This window comes from Staurois parvus, unplaced genomic scaffold (genome assembly GCF_062004578.1).
Source record: "Staurois parvus isolate SC_StPar_1 unplaced genomic scaffold, SC_StPar_1.0 ptg000613l, whole genome shotgun sequence".
NCBI classification, from domain to species: Eukaryota; Metazoa; Chordata; class Amphibia; order Anura; family Ranidae; genus Staurois; species Staurois parvus.
Window position 1 is genome coordinate 1,904,805 of NW_028318409.1, and position 22,789 is coordinate 1,927,593.

Consider the following 22,789-nt stretch of genomic DNA (forward strand, 5'->3'; position numbering starts at 1 on the left):
AGGTATTGCATTAACACATGTTTTGCTATACACATGTTTATTCCCTTTGTATGTATTGGAACAAATATAAAACAGAGGCAGAAAAGCAAATATGACATAATGTCACACAAAACCCCAAAAATGGGCTGGACAAAAGTATTGGCACCCTTAACTTAATATTTGGTTGCACACCCTTTGGAAAACATAACTGAAATCAGTCGCTTCCTATAACCATCAATAAGCTTCTGACACCTCTCACCCGGAATTTTGGACCACTCTTCCTTTGCAAACAGCTCCAGGTCTCTCTTATTGGAAGGACACCTTTTCCCAACAGCAATTTTAAGATCTCTCCACAGGTGTTCAATGGGATTTAGATCTGGGCTCATTGCTGGCCACTTCAGAACTCTCCAGCGCTTCTTTGCCATCCATTTCTGAGTGCTTTTTGACGTATGTTTGGGGTCATTGTCCTGCTGGAAGACCCAGGATCTTGGACGCAAACCCAGCTTTCTGACACTGGGCCCTACAGTGCGACCCAAAATCCTTTGGTAATCCTCAGATTTCATGATGCCTTGCACACAGTCAAGGCACCCAGTGCCAGAGGCAGCAAAACAACCCCAAAACATCATTGAACCTCCACCATATTTTACCGTAGGTACTGTGTTTTGTTCTTTGTAGGCCTCATTCCGTTTTCGGTAAACAGTAGAATGATGTGCTTTACCGAAAAGCTCTATCTTGGTCTCATCTGTCCACAAGACGTTTTCCCAGAAGGCTTTTGGCTTACTCAAGTACATTTTGGCAAACTGTAGTCTTGCTTTTTTATGTCTCTGTGTCAGCAGTGGGGTCCTCCTGGGTCTCCTGCCATAGCGTTTCATTTCATTTAAATGTCGACGGATAGTTCGCGCTGACACTGATGCTCCCTGAGCCTGCAGGACAGCTTGAATGTCTTTGGAACATGTTTGGGGCTGCTTATCCACCATCCGGACTATTCTGCGTTGCAATCTTTCATCAATTTTCCTCATCCGTCCACGACCAGGGAGATTAGCTACAGTGCCATGGGTTGCAAACTTCTTGATAATGTTGCGCACTGTGGACAAAGGCAAATCTAGTTCTCTGGAGATGGACTTGTAACCTTGAGATTGTTGATATTTTGCCACAATTTTGGTTCTCAGGTCCTCAGACAGTTCTCGTCTCCTCTTTCTGTTGTCCATGCTTAGTGTGGCACAGACAGACACACAATGCAAAGGTTAAGTGAACGTCTCTCCTTTTTATCTGCTTTCAGGTGTGATTTCTATATTGCCCACACCTGTTACTTGCCCCAGGTGAGTTTACAGGAGCATCACATGCTTGTAACATTCTTATTTATCCGCAGTTGTGAAAGGGTGCCAATACTTTTGTCCAGCCCATTTTTGGAGGTTTGTGTGACATTATGTCGAATTTGCTTTCTTTCCTCCCTTTTTTTGTTTTGTCCCAATACACACAAAGGGAATAAACATGTGTATAGCAAAACATGTGTTAATGCAATACGTTTCGTGAGAAATACATGATTTCCTGGAGAAATATCAAGGGTGCCAACAATTTCGGCCATGACTGTAGATAGGAAAGTATATTATATTTCCTTGTTTTAAACTTTTTTTTTTTTACATTTCTTCAGTTACTTCCTGGTTTCTGACGTAGGCAAATGATGTTCACGGCCAGTAATGCTGGGGGCTGCTTTTCAAAGTGACTTCTCAGAAAAATAAAGCATAGCGATATGGATGGATGGGTGGGTTTGTTTTTCATATTAAAAATGAAAAATATTGTTTTTGGTTTGTGGTGCTCAGATGCAGTGTATTTCTGCTTTAAACACTTGTAATGGAATGAGGATACAAATCAAGCAGTATCTTTTTTAAGAAAAAGATTCCTATGCTGATAAAATATTGAAAGATAATATGTCTCAGGGCTGCAAATTGTAAGCACTCTTTTCCCCAACAATGCATTAAATTCAGAGTTACAATTTAGTCCTGTGACCTTGATAGTCAATAGCCAGCTTTAAAATAGAACGCCTGACATTTCAGTAATAACAGAAGTGATCAAACGGAAATGTTCTAATATTCCACAGCTAAACAGGCCCATACATCATCATGAGAATCCAATACTAGCAGAAAGTCTGTGTACCAGCAAGTGAGGCAGAGAGATGAGGTTAACAAAATAGAACACAGATTGTGTCAGTTTAATGTATTTCTTACACTAAGTGATTTTGTACGATTAGCAGAAAAGTGAGACTGGTGTCAGGTCCCATCTTGAGCTGAGTTGTAACGACAGAACAGCTCAGTGATACCGAAAAAAAATCTATGCAAGTGACTTTTCAACTACCAGGTAAGGAGTAAAAATACAGTGCATCCAGAAAGTATTCATAGAGCTTAACTTTTGCCACATTTTGTTGTTACAGCCTTATTCCAAAATTGATTAAATACATTTTTTCCTCAACATTCTACAAACAATACCCCATAATGACAACATGAAAGAAGTTTATACAATTCTGTCTGGGAGGTCTACAGACAATTCCATGGACGTCATGGCTTAGTTTGTGCTCTTATATAGACAGATTTATGCCTAATCATCCACAACAGCAAACACTTTACTCCTGCGCTAGGAAAGGACTCAGTAGACCCAATAGGAATGTTCTGGAATTTTCTGGAATATGCACTGCTTGCTGCCCTCAACAGACCAAAGCCAGGTTGGCTCTGAGGAAGAGGTTATGTCCTCGAAACGCGTTAGCCAGTTGGTCATCCAGGGTTTCATCGTGTGGACTCTGATGTTGTTTGGATCATACGTCTTGTTCAGTTTGACATGCCTGTGTTATTATGTCCATTGTTAGTATGATACCTATTTTTGTTTAATAAATTTTTTTAAACGATAATGCACTAGGTCGGTGCGCCCTTTTTCTGTTTCTCCATTTTTATGCCTAATCATGTCCAACCAACTGAATTTCCCACAGGTGGACTCCAATCAAGTTGTGGAAACATCTCAAGGATGATCAGTGAGAACCAGATGCACCAGAGCTCAATGTTGAGTGTGATGGCAAAGGCTGTGAATACTTACGTACATGTGTTTTTATTTTCATTTTTTATTTTTAATAAATTGCAAAGATTTCTATACGAACTTCTTTCACATTGTCATTATGGGGTATTGTTTGTAGAATGTTGAGGAAAAAAATGAATTTAATCCATTTTGGAATACGGCTGTAACATAACAAATTGTGGCAAAAGTTAAGCGCTGTGAATACTTTGTGGATGCACTGTATCACCTGTGATTGGGGAACAGTATACCAGGATACAGAATGGAAAATTTATCCTGATTTTGAATGTGCGTCTATCCTGTTAGATAGACAGAGACATGATTCTATTGTTTAAAGTGGAACTTTTGCCCAAATTTAATTTTTTTTGTTACCTTTCCCCATTCTAAATAAAAAATAAAAGATACAGTACATCTGAACTTTAAATGAACCGTAAAAGCATGACAACATTTTATTTGAAAGCCACTTACTAACATTCACTCATAATATGTATAACTCCTTCATTGTCCTTCACATAACTGATTTTCTGCCCACTAACCCTATAATAAAGAAAGGTCAGTTGTAGCTGGTCACCCATTTGTTATTTAAAATGTTAGTTTACCTTTAATGGCCATTTTCCCTAATGTATTCCAACATCTCCAACACACATTCCATTCCATTCAACTGTTCAAACAGTTTCTTCTGTCTCCCTCCATACATGTCAGCTGTGCACAGCCTGCCTAAAAAAAAAAAACCTCTTTAGCAGTTTACCCTGCTCCATTCTGCATAATGGCCGGAAAGGGCCAGACATTAGATGTGCACCCCCAGTGGCTGCTCCGGCTTGTTAAACACTATGCATGTGCAGTATGTTCTTTTAGCAAATGAGCTCAGCCACCAGAAAGCAGACTGAACAAGTTGGAACAACAGCTAGGGTGGACTTCTAAGTCCAGCCTGTCCTGCTGCAAATGGGATCAGCTAAGGAATTTTTTTTCAGACAACCTGTGTTTGGCCTTAATGTATGCAAAGGGACAGGAGCAACTATTTGATCAGCAGAAAAGAGGTATGTATTGTGCTGGGGATTTATTAGAAAATGGCTATTAAATGTGAACTATCCCCTTAAAATAGCAGAAGCCATTGATAAAAAGTGGAAAAAGTGGTAATTTCTTTTCTCGATGTTCATATGCAGATCAGACTGAATAGGCTGCACAACTTCACGAATGTATGTAGAGATGGGATTTTTTTAAATGCATATTTTAAGGGTAACATGCCTGCATTTACCATGGCACAGAGAAATGTGCAGTCATAGGACTAGTCTGTGCAGGAATGACCCTATTTAATATAGAGTTCTGTTTTTTGATTGTTAGCTCTTAAATCATATTAAACCATAGCAACAATCAGAATACATCTTGTACTGATCTGACTTTGCTAGAGTAAATTGTAATTAGTCGCTATGGTATAACATAAAGCATCATTAAACCCAGACTATGAAAAACTCTTATTACATGCAATATAACAAAGTGTGCATAAAGCATTTGTTTTATGTAGAGTGAAACATACCTGGTTGATCCTGTCTTCAGCTGTCCCTCCATCTATTCTGTGTCCCCACTGCAGGCTAAGAATGTGTAGATCAGCGGGTGTCCTCTACTGAGCATGCTTCAATTTTAGTTCCATTCTAACCTCTTCATTTCCTCCTTTTTTTAATCTGAGCTGCTCACATGACTATAGAGTCATACATATGGGCATATGCACAGTGGTAAATGGCACTCCTCTCTCTCCCTCTTCCTCCATGTCTTCCTATTGCTAAACACTATGGGGTGGGATTTATTATGCTGATTAATTACTTTCAGTAAGAAACTCCCAAAAGAGTTTAGTTTTAATATAAATTGGTAATAAATATATCAAATGTAATTCCTAATACCTGTAAATTTAAAAGGGCCTTGGATGCAGATGCCGTCTGAACAAAATTAAAACTAGGGTCAATCATCTTTGACTCTGCCCACCACATGTTAATTCACACAAATTACACATTTGATGTTCAATAAAGATTTATAGGGAGCTATAAAACTATTTTTCAATATTTATAATTTAATTTGAATTGCTCTTCTGAAACTGGTTTTTATGTGACTGGCACAGTACCAATCAAGGCTACGCAGACACAGACTCACAGTGTAGTAGTAGAAGCCTCTCCCAAGGATCTTTCCCTGCGGATGCCAAAGAACAGGGAAAGATCATGTGACCACACAACAGAGCTGCAGAAATAAGGTACTTAGAAGATTTTTTGTTTTACAAAACACAGTAGCGTGATATACAGTATATATGATTTATGTGAATTATTACAATTAAAACTTCTCTGCTTAGTATCACTTTAACATAAACCTGTATTTAGACTATGCACACCAAAGTAATTAAATATGCTGAACAAACAGTAATAGCATTTTAAAACAAGCCCACTGGAACCTCTGTAGCTACCGGCATTGTTGTGTAAAACATCAGGATCTATTCGCACCTACACTATATTGCCAAAAGAATTGGGCCTGGCTCGCAGTCTCTGCTCTGATTCATCCCAAAGGTGTTCTATTTGGTTGAAGTCAGGACTTTGTGCAGGCAAGTTAAATTCCTCCACCCCAAACTCACTCATCCATGTCTTTATGGCGCTTGCTTTGTGCACTGGTGCACAGTCATGTTGGAACAGGAAGAGGATATCCCCAAACTGTTCCTACAAAGTTGGGAGCATTAAATTGTCTAAAATGTCTTGATATCCTGACACCTTAAGAGTTCCCTTCGCTGGAAGTAAGGGGCCAAGCCCAACCCCTGAAAACAACCCCACACCATAATCCCCCCTCCACCAAACTTTACACTAGGCATAATGCAGTCAGGCAAGTACCGTTCTCCTTGCAACCACCAAACCCAGACACGTCTATCGGATTGCCAGACAGAGAAGAGTGATTCATCACTCCAGAGAACACGTTTCCACTGCTCTAGAGTCCAGTGGCAGAGTGCATTGCACCACTGCATCTGACGCTTTGCATTGCACTTGATGATGTAAGGCTTGGATGCAGCTGCTCGGCCATGGAAACCCATTCCATGGCTCCCAGTTTCTTACACTTTGTTATATTATCACTAACAGCTGACAGTGGAATATTTAGCAGCAAGGAAACTTCACGGATGGACTTATTGCACAGGTTGCAACCTATCAAGGTACAACGCATGAATTCACTGAGCTCCTAAGAGTGACCCATTCTTTCACAAATGTTTGTAGAAGCAGTCTGCATGCCTAGGTGCTTGATTTTATACACCTGTGCCCATGGAGATGATTGGAAATCCTGAAACCAATGATTTGGAGGAGTGTCCCAACACTTCTGGCAATAAAGTGTATGTGTTCACCATCCTTAGTTTCTATTAAAATCAATGAAAATGCATCAAAACACCTGTCAAACACACATCAACATGCATCAATGCGTGCTGTGTTGTTCCAATTCATTTTGTATTACTTGCCACAATGAATCATAATGTATGTCGTAATGCAATGATACACGTGCACGGACAAGCATCAAGCATAAACAGAAGCAGATAAAGCATGTTTGCTATTATTGTTTATGTTAGCAGAATCTTGACAGTCTGATCACCTTTCTAAAATATTCATCAAACAAAGCTTTAGAAGTCCGACTGTTGTGATCTTTGAGAATGAATTACATCACAGTACAAGCAGTTAAATATAGTGTATTTTAAATCTATTTTACTGCTTTTTAAGAATGTGTAAATACTTTAATGTCCATAGTTCAGACACCAGTGCACTTTAAGAATAATTGTTCTTCATTAAATCAGGTCAGTAATTTCTTAAACAGGCAATAGTATAAGTTTTGTGGGTGATAATGCAAAATTCTTCTAAAACAAGGTCACAACTATAACTTGGAAATATGTTTTTTAAGGAAAAGAAGCCCATGCTTCTTCTTACTTGTTCTGAGCATTTAAAATAAGATGGTGTTAAAAGGAAAGAGGTTTGGAAGCACAGTTTTGAAACCGTATATTCAAAAATATAGGGGCATTTTACTTTTAATTCTGATAAAAATACATTAAAACACATTCTCCCAGCATGGTGAGTGATAAAGTCACAATTATACCTTTTTATATAAAGTACATTTTTTATCCATTTTACCTCTCTGTAATTTTTATTATTTTCTATAATTAACTACACCAGGGGTACTGAATTATAATTCACAGAGGTCCAGTTGGTAACATTTTCTTTCTGCAGAGGTCCGAATCTCTAAAGTCATTTCAGCCAAACGTCTGTCCTATGTTATTCATGTAGCATTTAAACCAGAGCCAGATTCATGGGATGAGATGCAAAGACTTCCAACCCATGAGAAACAAAAGTATTGTAAAACTAATAACATGATTGCAGATGCTTTGACAAAACTGCTTACAAGAAAGAGATTTATTATTATTATTATACAGGATTTATATAGAGCCAACAGTTTACTCAGCGCTTTACAATATAACGGGAGACAATACAGTTCAATACAAGAGGGTTAGGAAGGCCCTGCTCCATGGAGCTTACAATCTAAGAGGGAGGTGCTAGTGATACAAAAGGTAGTAACTCTGGGGGATTGACTGGTAGGTGGAATAGAAGATTTCATTATCAGCTGAGGGCAGGATAGGCTTCCCTGAAGAGATAGGTTTTCAGAGATCGCCTAAAAGTGAGCAGAGTAGGCAATAGTCTGATAAATTGGGGTAGAGAGTTCCAGAGGATGGGGAGGCTCTGGAGAAGTCCAGCAGACAATCATGGGAGGAGGAGACAAGGGAGCTAAAGAGTAGGAGGTCATGCGAGGAGCGGAGAGTATGGTTTGGGTGATATTTGGAGACAAGATTGGTGATGTAATTTGGGGCAGAGTTATAAATGGCTTTATATGTTATTGTTATGAAATTTATCCGTTGGGCAATGGGAAGCCAGTGGAAGGATTGGCAGAGTGGGATGGCAGATATGGATCGGTTAGTAAGGTGGATGAGTTTGGCAGCAGCATTCAAAATAGACTTAAGTGGGGATAGCCTGCGATTAGGTAGGCCAATGAGGAGGGAGTTAGAATAGCCAAGGCGAGAGATAACCAAGGAGTGAATAAGTTGCTTAGTAATTTCAGAGGTTAAGAACGGGCGTATCTAAAGAATTTATAGAATGGAGATTCGAAAAGGGATTAATATAAGGAGCAGTTGTTAAGTGGGGGTGTTGGAATACAGTGTTCATACGTTTGGTGCAATAACTACATTAGTATTCAGTAGATATATTCTTCAACCAGTAGACTGTGGTGTTTATAAGTTTGTAGCTGCATTTATGGTAAGCTCTATGTCTTTTCTCTGAATAAAGTTTCCTGTTTCCTTGTTGCAGTATAGCATAAAGAAAAGCACATGCGGACTGTGCACTGTCTATTCTTGTCAGGAATGGACTCACCACAGGTGGTGCTAGGGCTCACCTGCCTTATGGGCTGCAGTACCAGTGCTGGCCAGCGGGTGCTCTCAGCAGCCAGAATCTCACTCCTGCAATCAAGCCATCAAATGAGGCTGATTGCAGGAGGTGTATTTAAGCAATGGCCAGGCCTGCAGTCAGTGTCTTTGGTGTTTGTTTCCCATGAGCCCCTGTATCTTGTTACCTGTGCCTGATCCTCTGTTCTGTGAAGTATCCTTTGTTGCCGACCCTGCTTTGATCCTGATGACTGCCTCCTGCACTGACCCCTGGCTCTTTACCTGACTACACTCTGCCAGCTCCTCCTGTACCTACCTGCCCGTTAGTTGCTGAACCTGGCTCATGACCTGACTACACCCCGCCTGCTCCTCCTGTACCTACCTGCCCGATAGTTACCGACCCGGCCTGCCTGACTACACTTGTGTTCCTGCACATATTGAGACTAGCTTAAGGTTTGGTTTTGCACTGTGTGATCTGTGTATTGTGTAACCTTAAATAAATTATATTACTTTTACACCATACTTGAAGCCTACGTTTCCCTGTGTCAGTCCACACATCTCTGGTCATACCTGGATCCCTGACAATTCTGTAGGGCTATATACAAAATTTCAAACAACAACATTCATATGGTAACTGGATTACTAAAAAGAAGCACTGCTGTATAGTTCTAACATTTCAAAACTATAATTGGAACCACAAATACCTGTCTACTCTGATTTCTATACATGAATGACAAGTGTAAGAAGTGACATCCCCTGCCAGCTATCTGAAGAAGAAAAACAAAATCAAAAAAAAAAGTCCATACATGTGCCTTTAACAACATGTGTTATACTATAAAACATTCCCCAGGCAATTATCACTAACAAACATAATCCAGGCTTGATTGCTTGGCATGGCTCTCTGACACCGGCCAATAAAAATTCATAAACCCCTGCTGCCAGTGTTTACAATCTGGAGGGAACACCAGCCAAACAAAAGAACTGGACACTTCAGCTGTCCGATACCAAGTTTAGTACTTGCATGCCACCTGATGGTGATGAAGTTCAAATGAATATGTGGATATTAAGCTTTCTTAAGACCCTATAAATATTTTATATCAGCTTAAATATTTATTAGGTGCTGCTATGTAACAGTGGCTACACATGTACTTATTGTGTTAACATAGCACGCGAGTATAGCTCAGAACTGTCAGAAGCATGTGTTAAACTTACATTCACATTTCTAACTGAAGCATAACAGAATGTAACAATTATAACTACCTAGCACAACATGTCAGGGGGGCTGTCAAAATACTTTAACCAGTGGTCTGATTCGTGCAACAAAGGAGAGCTGTCCATGCTGCCCTAGTCCACAAATCAGCCTCTTTTTCTTGGATACATGTATTATAGTAATGCCTGTAAAGGTTATTTATCCAGGTCATGGTTTAACTAGTAGTATTTAGTCACATTTAGCTAGATTTTTTCTGTAATGATTCTGTAAGTAGTTTTGGAATTTCTAAGAAGTGCATTGGAGAAGCTGCAAAACATTTTCAACATCACTGAGCAAATCCAGTTGAATGTGACTAACAATAGCTGTATTTGAGTAATGCATGGGAAAAGCCAATTGGCTAATGTAGGTAACACAGACAGTTTCCCTTAAACCTACTTGACAGTCCTCTTAGAATTATTAATCATTTGCACTGTAATAATTTTTAAACAAGAGAGTAATTTCTGCTCAAGCTGTTTTTTTTCTAACATTTACAAGCAGTACACTCAAAATATTCAGTTCTATATGATGACAAGATATAGACATTAGAGATGTACTACAAAGACTATAAACGTGTTGATAAATGCTCCTGCATGTTTCCCTGCATTTTTGTACAGTGACCACGGATAATTCAAGCATGCAGCTATGATATTCTGTGATTATGTAAAGCATAGAAAGCATGTAACCACAGTATGAACTGGGAAACATAAGTGATTATAAGTCGAAAATAGAAACATATCACCTCTTCAATCTGAGCCACATTTCAGCGTATGGACTATACAGGTTCTTTTGAGACTTTCCTGGTTTTAACCCCTTACATTCTGTATGTTTGAAGTTTTGTATCTTATCCTTCAGGTATTAAAATATATATCTATTTAGACATACATTACTTACAGTAGAACTTTAGGCAAAACTTTTTTTTTTTTTTTAATTTTGGATAGAGTAAGGAAGGGTTATAACCCCTGTCAGTTTATATTTCCCCATCTGTGTCCCATTTACCTTCACTCCCTGTCCCACAGCCAAAACAGGAAGTGAAATATCTGCAAATCAAGGGAATTACTTGGGGACCCCCAGGTCACCAAAACTAGTGTTTCCATTGAAAAATGTCTTAATTTTCTAGGAACAATCCAAAACTTGGGGTTTCTTTTACTTTCACTTTCGATGAAAAAGGTAAACAAGACAAATAGAGCGGGCGAATCTCCCTAACAGACACACAGGCTGCAATAACAACCGGTATCCACTCCATCCAAAACCAAAAAAAAGTTTCACCTTTAGTTATACTTTTATATTCTTATTTTATTGCAAGTAGCTTATTGCACTTTGTGGTTTTGTTTTTTGGTGTATGTACGGAAAGTAAAACAAAAATGATGAACCCGCCACTTCCCTCCCTAATATTCTACCAGTCATTGCCAAATTTTAAAATTAACCTCACAAAATCAGCTGCACTAAGTTTTGGCACCATAGGGCTGGTGTTCTAAAAGCAATATCCACCCCAGGCAACCCCAGATATCGATTTCTACTCATAGTCTATGGAACGTAAAACAAAAATAATGAATCCACCACTTCCCTGCCTAATATTCTACAAGTCATTTTCAAATTTTAAAATTAACCTCACAAAATCAGCTGCACTAAGTTATCAACGTACGTGAACAAGAAGTACCCTCCTTACTACCATATTTCTCATTCACAAGGGCTGAAAGATTAGATTAGGGATCTAGTTACTGCCAACCCCACTTATCTATATGCCACAAACTTTATTACCCTACTTCAAAGAACAAAAAAAGAAAAAAAAATCAGCCTTAAAGTATGGCATAATTTAGCCCTTGCTTGGTTCAGCATACATAATACCCTTAAGACAGGCATGTCCAAAGTCCGGCCCGCGGGCCATTTACGGCCCGGGGGTCGGTTTAATACGGCCCTCCAACAGCCCTCCCTGCTCTGTGTAATGTGGCCCTCCCATAGCCCTCCCTTCTATGGCAGACAGTCTTCTGCTTGAGAGCAGAGGGCAGTGCGCATGCCTGACTGCGGCGCGTTCTCCCTGGTCTGTGTAAATGCAGCTGTCGCACGGCCCTCCCTTCTGTGGCAGACAGTCTTCTGCTTGAGAGCAGTGCGCATGCGTGACTGCGCCGCGCTGGGAGCGACAGAGGGCGGTGACGTCAGGGCCGGGCTTCCAGCGTGAAGTGTGTTTCTCTTCCCCTCCCGGCTGCCGAGCAGAGACTTCAGCTCCAGCTACCTTTTTCACCCTTCACATTAGTGCAGGTAAGTTGTTTTTACATTTATTTTCAGTACATTGTGAAAACTCAGCTGTCAGTTGATCTTAATGTTATGAAATGAAAAGTATGTCGTTTGCAATTAACTTGGCATAAAATAATTTATTTGCATTTAATTGTAATGGTTCAAAGAATGTTCGGAAAAATGTTCGGCCCTCCACCATTTTCACTTCATCCAATCTGGCCCTCTTTGAAAAAAGTTTGGACACCCCTGCCTTAAGATGACAGTGCTACCCCTATATTGTAGCACCAGTCCACCAGTCTCTATCGAGTTCACAGCAGCAACTACCTGTAGTAAGATTTTCTACTGGATGGTAATTGAAGTTTTGGCACCATAGGGCTGGTGTTCTAAAAGCAATGATCACCCCAGATATCGATTTCTATTCATATTCTATGGAAAGTAAAACAAATGATGAACCTGCCACTTCCCTCCCTAATATTCTACAAGTCATTGTCAAATTTTAAAATTAACCTCACAAAATCAGCTGCACTAAGTTTTGGCACCATAGGGCTGGTGTTCTAAAAGCAATAATCACCCCAGATGTCAATTTCTATTCATATTCTATGGAAAGTAAAAAAAAAATGATGAATCCACCACTTCCCTGCCTAATATTCTACAAGTCATTTCAAATTTTAAAATTAACCTCACAAAATCAGCTGCACTAAGTTATCAATGTACTTGAACAAGAAGTACCTTCCTTACAACCATATTTCTCATTCACAAGGGCTGAAAGATTAGATTAGAGATCTATTTACTGCCAACCCCACTTATCAATATGCCACAAACTTTATTACTCTACTTCAAAGAACAAAAAAAAAAAATCAGCCTTAAAGTATGGCATAATTTAGCCATGCTTGGTTCAGCATACATAATACCCTTAAGATGACAGTGCTACCCCTCATACTATATTGTACTGTATATACTATAGGCTACACTGATTAAATTGCAGACTCCCTTCTTTAGCCACAACCTCTCCCAGAATACATTTAAAAGTTTGTATCCTCCCAAAACACAAAAGATGGCATTGGCATGCCTGACATTTATTATGCAGCTGCCCACCTCACCAGGATAGTTGACTGGTGTTGTAATGGAAACTACAAGCAATGGGTTGTGATGATGAGGGAAGACTTATGCATTCCAATTTCAGGACCACGATGGCTAACTTCAGTGCTACTCCCAGAGGTCCTGGACCACCTAATGATTGGAAGTACCATTCAGATGGCTATGAATTTTTTTTACTCCTTGCATACCTACCAATTCCACCGACCCCGGTAATTGATAACTCCAACTTCATCCTGGGTCTGGTTAACTGGAATCTCAGATGACTCCTTAAGGAAGGCAAAATCTACATTCTTGACTTTTCTAATCAAAACTTTTACAGTCAGCAGAGATACGAGAGATACAATCTACTTTCTGTCCATAGGATGAGACACCTCTGTTGACAGTTAACCCCTTATGAAGCCTTAGGCAGATGGAAATCCCCCTCCCAGCACTTTCCCCCCAAGATGTTTAATATCCTGACCTCCCAAGGCAATGCCTATAGCCTATTCTTTTTACAGAGATGGAAAAGGAATTGGGAATCACCCTTACTTCACAGCAGTGTGAATGCATCCTATACACAAATTCTTGATAGAAAATACATTTCAAGAACTAGGGCATATGCTATATAACATAAATAATGGCCAAATCCCGGAGGTCTGTGGTGCTGTGAGGTAGCACCAGACACAACATCACATACTGTATATTTTGGTACTGTCCTAATTTGCAACCATTCTGCAAAATAGTAAGAGACATGATAAAGCAGCTGACTATGATAAAAACTGAGTCAGAACCCTACTCCATTTAATGAACAGAGACCTTTTCACATACAAGGCATCTTTGATTGTCTATCTACTGAACTGAGCTACAGCATGTATTCCCCTCTTGTGGAAGCAAAATTCCCCACCCACCACACAAATGTGGTACTGGAAAATCAACAGCATCCTCCAAATGGAAGATCTAATTTCTAGGCTGCACAACAAACAGGAAAATTTGGAACGACATAGATGCCCTGGTTATATTTTAAAACTACAAACCTTACCTGCAGGTAAGGTAACAAATATCCGTTCCACAAAATAGAGGGATAGTTGGCCTGCAATTTGTCTGTTCCTCTTGTCAAGCACAGTGTCTCTGGAGACACTGTTCTTTTCAAAAGCCAAACCACTGGAAATCAGTACTCTTCTATCATTCTCCCCACTCCACTTTCCTCTTCCAAGCTCCCTTTGTTCCAAGGGTAACCCTGACTGTTCTCATAAACACTCTTGGTATTAGAAAACTTCTTCATCCGGATTTTCCAACACATTTTACATTATGAAGACAACTTGATTTCTGATAAGTTGCCGCTTACTGGCTTTGTATTATTATTCCTTGTCAACATTGGAATGTAAATGAAAATATTTAATGGGAAACTCTTACAGGTATATGTGTATGTCTCAGAAGGTTATGTGAGAACGCAAAAAAAAGAATATTAATAATTAACACTATATGACAACTGTACAGTACATATATTTTTTTTATTATTTCTCAGAATTTTTCTGGCTATGTTTACAAAACAGTAAAGTTTTTTTGTTGTTGTTCTTTTAAGAACCCCTTTGAAGAACCTTGGAACAAAATAAGACTACCCACCTCTTCTCACCAACACAGTACATACAGGAAGGTCAACACAATTATGAGGAGTCTGAAATATTTCTATGACTTATGGGAATTTCAAGCAAGAAAAGCTATAACCCTTCCAAAAAATAGTTTACTTTCCAGTGACCTTCCTAAAGCACAAATCGCAAGGTATTAAAAAGGATCGATCATAACAAAATGACTTACCATTAAAGAAGAACAATGGGAATACAACATAGCTTTATAGTAGAAAAGTTAGCAAAACTTTAGATCTCAGTTCAATATATTTACAGCTTAATTTATTTAGCATTTGGTATTGCTATATTGCTCTACATCTGAACTTTAATATTCTTGCATCAGATTTAATACCAACAGCTCCATAGACTGAAAATTTAATAAAGAATGCAAGTTTACTGCAACATATGACATTCATGCACATGGCCGTAAAAAAAAACAATTTTCAAAGCATTTTTTTTTATAGATCTGAATGCAGGTGTATTGTTTTCAATAAGGACATGCAAACAGGTGCATAAACATGCACTGCATTCAGATCTGTAACTAAAAATCAAAACATTACAAATATTTTCATCTAAGGACATGTGTTTTATGTACTTACGTACACATGTAAATGCATGCAAACCTGTATACATAGATAAAAAAGTTTATTCTAGTATTGCATAAAAAGTAGGAGGTTTTTAACTGAATTTTTATGCATAAAAATAAGTATCTCAAGGCAAGCATTTACCTGATCATTTACACAGAACTGTTGCTGCAGTAAAACATTTCCTTTTTGATCAATAAAATTCTTCCAGCCATGTGCATATAGTATAAGCAAAATGTCATAATAATCTCATATGAATACAAGGCTTGATAAAAGCGGCAATCTAAAAACTCATTTAAAGCTGTTTCTAAAAGTTTCATTGCTATACTGAGCATTATGAATTTCAGTTGGGTGAAATTTCAATAGCAAGCAACAGGGTTTTCCTTTGTAGGTGATTCTAACTTATAAAAACCATTGAGCCACTAGGATGACTTGGGCTATAGGAGGACATTAGCAGTGGTCACTGTTTAAAAGGGTGGTGGTTTATTGAAAAATGTGCAAAACTCTTAAAACCTATTTGAATGGCATTTATGTTTGTGTTTGCTAAAGCACTATATATCAAAATATTGCCATGTTTTGTTTTAACATGGTTAACAATTTGTTTTAAAGTGGTCCTAAACACTAAAGGTTTTTTGCCTTTATGCATTTTCTGCATTAAGGTAAAAAAGAAAAAAATCTTTCACATTGCCTTTTCCCCTCATCCCAACACTTACCCGAGTCCTTTGTCGATCCAGTGCTGTGCTCAGCTGCAAGTCTTTTCTCTCTTCTTCCTGGTCTCAAAGGCTTTGGAAGCCATTGGCTCCTGCTGTTGTCAATTAAATTTCATTTAAGCGGGGGGGAAACAGGGTTGAGCGGAGCTGTGCGTGTCTGTGGATGCACACAGCCCTGCTTGGGAGTGAGCCTGCGCATCTGCTCCCATTGCAAGTGGGTTGCTATGGGGGCAGAAACAGAAGAGGAGGTGCAAAAAGCACCAGTGGGGGACCCCAGGTAGGGGGGTTCAGGACGACTTTGTGCAATGCCGTTGCACAGAGCAGGTACCGGTAAGTATTAAACTGTTTATTATTTTACTTAAAAGAAAACCCAAACAAACAAAAAAAAAAAACTTTACAGCCACTTGAGACTTTTCATTGTTTTGTTGCACCTCAGAGCTGCTGAAATTTTGCAGATTCTTTGTAGCTCCTACATATCCACATGCATAAACTCCAGAGAATGCTGCACGGTGTTTCTTAGGGCATGGTGACATGTCTGTGTAATATGTATTAAAATAGCCACTTATAGTCTCCGTTGGCAGCTCTGAAAGGGGGACAAAGAATGAGTTCAACTGGGTGACAGAGTGATGTTACCCTACAACAGGATGTGCCTGAACAAGGATGTTCCTAGCAGGATCACAGGTAAAAACAATGTGTTGATGTTTTATTAAAATGTTAAAGACTTTCTAAGGTTTACATATACTTTACAATTAAAGTGATTGTAAACCTTACATTTTTTAAAAAAATAACAAACATGTTATACTTACCTGCTATGTAAAATGGTTTTGCACAGAGCAGTAATGATACTCCTCTTCTCGAGTCCCCTGCCGGAACTCCTGGCCCCTTCTCTCTGCTGAATGCTCCCATAACAAGCCTCGAGCTATGGGGGCACTCATGCAGGCTCACTCTCAAGCTTGCTCTGTGTGTCCATTGACACACAAAGTGTGGCTCGGCCCAACCCCCCCACTCCCTCCTTAATTGCTGTGATTGACAGCAATGGCTGCCACTGCTGTCTCTGAGCTAATGAAGATGGAGAGAGCAGAGAGATGCTCTTGTGCACATCTCTGGATTGAGATCAGACTAAGGTAAGTATTGTAAAGGGGGGGGGGGCTGAACGTTGATCGTTAAATGCATTAAAGTAAAAAAAACCTTCAGCCTTAGCAGCCACTAATCATAACAGAAAAGTTGAAAATTATGTAATAGCATAAGCCTTTAGTAGACATGAGTTACCTGCCATTCATTCATGAAACGCAAGGAGTGAGGCAAAGAGGCATTGTTGAGAGACAGCAGCAAGATCAGCTCTAAGCAAGTCCTGGATGGGAAAGTCAGTGAATGAGCCCCAGTTTCATTCATCCATTTATCCTCAAGCCTGGAAAGATACAGAAATTAAAAATAGTGATATCATATTGGACTACCTTGCAATAAATTGGAACTCTTCCAAATATGACTATTAACCTCTTACCAACAGCATAACACATACTGTATATTCAGTGCCAGGAAAAGTTTGACTTAATGCCCATCCATTGTAGATATGTGTCTTCAGAGACTTGAGATGGCATGTGCTGAACGTGTGCTCACTGAGCGCTCACAGCCCACAGACCGAGCTGTCACCAACAAATCCTGGTCATGGCTTTTGATGGGGAGCTAGTGGGCCAGGCTGCCGCCAATCATGTGACCTTTGTCAGAAGCCATGCTGTCTCCTGGGCAATAAAGCACACTTAAAGGGCTGCACAGAAGGCAATGTGAACAAGTTAATGTAATTATTCAGTAAACTCTTCAAGTTAAAGTGGAACGCCAGTTAAAACTTGTAGGTTTCTGTTTTTGGAGTGCCAACCTCATGGGTTCCCTGGGTGTTACTGGCTCCCTAGTAGTTTCTCCATTAAAACATTTATAAAAATGCATTCTAGAAAGGTGGAAAGAAAGCTAAACTCACATGTTCTGGGTGACATAAGAACTGGATGTCAAGGGAAATCTTCACAATATGGAGACAACAACAGAAATCAAACAAAGAATATAACCATTCTCTGCTCTATTCAGTGTAACAAAAAGTAGGAGCTTTTTACTTCCCAGTAAAACCCATTTTTTGAAATACAGCATGGGACCCAGAATTATTCCTCTTTACTACAGGTTATATGCAGCTATCTTCAGGTGACTGAACACTGGCAAAAAAAGAAGGCTGCAAGGACAATCCTCAAATGTGTGAACCAAAGACTAGGTAGCAGCCTTGAAGATTTAAGAAACACATTGCTTGATTCTGAAAAGCCCATGAATAATGGATCTGGTAGAATATGCCTTAACAGGGATGAGAAGAATCCTATTCTTCAAACTATATGCTCAAAAAATGACTTGTATGAACCACTTAGCTCTGGAGGAACAGGAAGCAGGGAGGCCCTTGCAAAGGCCTGCTGAAAAAGCAAAGAGGGAATCTGCCCGCCTATAAAAGAGAGTGGCCCATATATGATACTCCAATGGGGTGTACTACATCAAGGCAATGGAGAAAACTTTGTTTGAATGTTGAAGCAGAACATATGGACATTAAAGTGGATGGAAGAGACCACCTTAGGGAGGAAAGAGGCTTTGAGCCTCAGGACAACCTTGTCCTTGTGTAACACTAGAGAAAGGCTCCTTACAAGATAAGACCACTTACTCAGAAACCCTCCATGTAGAGATAATAGCAAGAGAAAGATCAGATAAAGTCCCGGGACTTGGTGACAAACCTGTACAGTTTGCTGTTGAATTACCAGAAGATCTATGTTCTGCATCCCCCATTTGTGGTAAAAAAAAATTGAAGAGCCCATTCCCTGGGATTCAGATGCTGATGTCTGAGGAAGTCTGCCTGCCAATGTTCAACAACTGCAGTTCTGCACAAGAGAGGATCAAGCCTGCTTCCCTTTGAGCAAAGCAATTTATGGTACCCCTTTGAAGGTTCATGTAGGCTTTGGCCATGGCATTGCTGTGGAAACTCTGCCTTGCTTGCATAAGCATGAGGCAGTCCAAGGACTGAATATGTTTGCTCCATGCTGCCAGAATCTTGTGTTGCAAAGGTCTGGAGTAAAATTGGGCAAATGGTACAGCCTCAAAGGAGGCAACTAAAAGAACCAAGATCATCATGTAGGCACATAGAAAGGGTCTCTTCTGGGTTCTGAGGGTCTGGGTATGAGAGCGAATGGACAAACGTTTGTTCCTGGTCAGAAAGATCCCACAGGGTCATGTTTAACGTCAGGCCAAAATAATTTAATCTGTGATGATTTTCACAGGTTGAGGATCCAACCAAAGCTCTGCAGAGTCTTCAGTGTCTCCTGGACAAGTGGATGACAGAAATAGGTTGACTAATCTTTCATCAGGCAATCATCCAGGTACCTCACAGCATAAATCCCTTGGGCATAGAGCGAGGAATGGGCAAGTACCTTAGTGAAAACTGAGAGCCGTGGACAGGCCAAGGAAGGAAGACAAATTAGTAGTGCTGACTGTTCACTACAAAAACGCAGAAAGTGTTGATAGGGAAGAAGGATGGGAGTGTGTAAGTAGGCATCCCAGATGTCTGCTGAAGCCAGAAAACCTCATAGAAGGGAGGAGGCATTGACTATTCTGGTACTTTCTATGCAGAACTTCTGAACCTGTAGGAACAAGTTGAGTGTCTTTAGATCCAGAATGGGCCAGGCTCTTCCATTTGTTTTAGGCATCATAAAGAGGTTTGAGCAGAAACCTTGAAAGCATTGTTTCTTTGGTAGAAAGGTAATGAGACTGCAGCTGCTGTATAGCAGCAAGAAGACCCAACCATCTTTGCTAGGGGAGAGGTAAGGTTTGAAACTGCAGTTTGCAATCCTTGGAAAATATACTTTGGACCCAGACTTCTGAAATTCCTGGGAATGGCAGGCAACAGACGTTCTCCCACTGTGACAAGTGCGGGCACCCCATTACTGGGAAGAGGGCTTGGAATGAGCCCTACCCAGTTTGGAGGTCCACATTTTCTATGAAAGAATGTTCCTAACTAAAACTTAGAACAGGAGTTCTGAGAGGGATGAAAGAAACATTTTCTTACTTCAGGAGTAGAATACCTATTAGTAGAAAGCCGAATCTTCTTTTTCTGAAGGGAGTACTCTTACTCCTGTGATCTCTTTGATTTGTATATCAAAGGAAAGGCAAACAGGTGTCCACCATCAAATGGTAGTCGTTTAAGCATTTTATTACATGGGTTTTCTGCTTACTAGCTTTTATGCCGAAGGATTCTCTACATGTGAATAGAGAGAAAACAATTCATTGAGATCTGGTGAATTAGATCTGCCAAGCCAAATATGTAATTTACTGGGGACTGGAATTGGATCTTGGGCCATGTGCCTAGTTCAGACAGCAATGGCCTAAAAAACTGCCTTGTAATAAAAGGGCATTAATTTTCTTCAAACAAGAGATTTTCTTTTACAGGGGCTATGAGAGTCTTGTTGAGACCAGAATTGAAGGGTCAACTACAAGAATTGTTCACTTTCGCAGGAAACCTTCAATAATAGAATATTGCTGTACAAAGCAGTGGAAAAGTCTAAGCAGGTTTTGGTAATTTTAGGGACCCCATACTTGAGACAAGCAGACTTATGCGCCTCTAATGCTAGGCAGGAGCATGCAGCATCAATAAGGGTAGCTATGTTATTCTTCTGTTTGGATTAAATTTCAGCTGAAGGCATTTCATCCTGATCCGATTCCTCTGGAGAGGAGAGGTATCTCCCTCATCTACCACCTCCTCTAAAAAGGTTTCTGCCTCAAAAGCAAAGACTAGACTCAGGAGGGGATACTGAAGGCAAATACTTGTGTCCGTTGACATCCTTATCAAGGACTGAAATTCTGCATATGAAATCAGACATAGTGTGAGCAAATTTCTCTCTTGATAAAAAGGAGGACAGGCTAGCAAGTCAGCAAATCAGTGGAGTGCCCAAAGGAAGGCAGGGGCAGTTGTATTAACAGAGGGTAATAGGGATCTGTGGACAAACTATCACACCCCTTGTAATCACTGGCCAGCCTCAGCTAATGGAGTCATCTTACCATTTCTGCCTCTTGTACTTTGGATTTTCTGTGTAGCATTAAAAGTGTACCCAGAGGTATACTTACACTTGCTGTGGAGAGTGAGGGGAATGCAACCTGTGACCAGGAGGACCCATGCAAGTACACTCAGGAACCGACACCTGAAGATGGCAAAGTGGCTCCAAATTATTTTTTTTTTCCTGTCGTGAAATGCAAGCTACCAACCTGAAGTTGAAGCAAGTTTGTTTCCCAACAAGCATATAGAGCTTGTCACCCTGGGAAAGAAATGTTTAAGGACCTCCATCCTGCACTTACTGCTGCCAGATGTCTTATGTAGAAAGGAATAAAAAAGGCCAAGATGGGTAAATCCTCTGCTTTTCAGGAACAGGTGGCAAAAATCTTTTAAAGATATATTGCACTTGAATTGCCCAAGTTATTTGTTCATGAACAAAGGGTAGCTGACTATATCCTGCAGATATTCAGAATGCTTAAAACTTATAGAAAACTGTATCTGGGACCTGGTCATAAATGGTGGACCTCCCAGCAACCACCCCTTAAACCAGATGATAGGTCAGATGGTCTCTGTCAACACCCCTTTAATACCACAGAAAAAGGGAATGCCAAGAAATTTTGACAGCTCTTGTTTTAACATCAACCAAGGAACAAATACAATATTTGCACCATTTTGACCTTTTTCCTTATTAAACTATACTTGAAAAAGTGTTGGAATTGTCTTTAAAGCCTTTAATGCAAACTAAATGAACCCCTGTCTCTTGAAGAGTGCTACTGTAGTATAAATCAATGAACATACTTGTCTGTGGTGCAGTGAGTGTTACAGACGTTTATTTTAAAATCATACTTATTGCTAAGATTGTGAGTTTCCTCCTTCTTGGTAAAAAAAATGTGGTGGGGCAGCTTAAAGAGTTAATTGCTTAGTTAACTAAACCCAGTGACAACCACTCTCAGGCTGCTGGCACCTAGATTGTGGTCCTGTGAGCTGGAAAATCTGTGTGCAGGGTGCAGATGAAAGTGGCATTTCTACACAAGTGACAGCATGGTGTGAGATTGGCCAGTCCTTTGTCACAAGTAGGTGAGAAGGGCAGGGGTTGGGCAGCACATTCGTCACAGGCATTGTCTGTCAGACACATTAACAAGTTTACAGAATAATCTTGAGATGCACTTTGGAAATGTATAAGGTTTCCCAACATTGCATTGTCTGGTATCTACTGATTTCAATCTCTGGGTACAAGCAAATTAACAAAATAAACCAATAACTTTTTAATAGGAAAGGAGAAAAGGCAATCGGTGTCCAAATACATTTGAAAATCTGTATGTGACAAATTTTCCTAACATAACCAATACAAGACACATAAGTAATGTAGGCAACAGCTGAACAGATATGAAGCTTATTTATCCTTGGCCAGTTACTTACTGAAGCTATTCAAAATAGTATTTGACAAGTTACTAAATACAGGTATGCTTATTGTTCAAACAAAATGTGAGGGCATATGTACATTTGTGCGTTGTGGCAACACAACTGCTCTATGTGCAGTGCAGTGCATTGGGATGCCATGTGAAAGGTACGTCAGCACATTTTACTCCTAGATTGTAAGCTTCAAGGAGCAGGGCCTTCCATCCCTCTTGTATTGAACTGTACTATTGCTGTATTCTTTCCCGTTATATTGTAAAGCGCTGAGAAAACTGTTGGCGCTATATAAATCCTGTATAATAACAATAATAATAATAATTTTACAGTACAATCCAATGCATATAACATGTGTTGTGGTATGCTGCAT

General features: G+C 39.8%; 1 protein-coding gene across 1 annotated transcript in view; it reads right to left on the bottom strand.

Annotated features, from left to right (window-relative positions):
• The window catches only part of UBE3D (ubiquitin protein ligase E3D), a 242,325-nt gene that overhangs the window by 75,493 nt on the left and 144,043 nt on the right, over positions 1-22,789 (bottom strand). Inside the window, exon 9 of the mRNA XM_089693096.1 lies at positions 17,214-17,352. Coding sequence (XP_089549222.1) covers positions 17,214-17,352 — 139 coding nt within the window. The remainder of the gene's footprint in view (positions 1-17,213; positions 17,353-22,789) is intronic.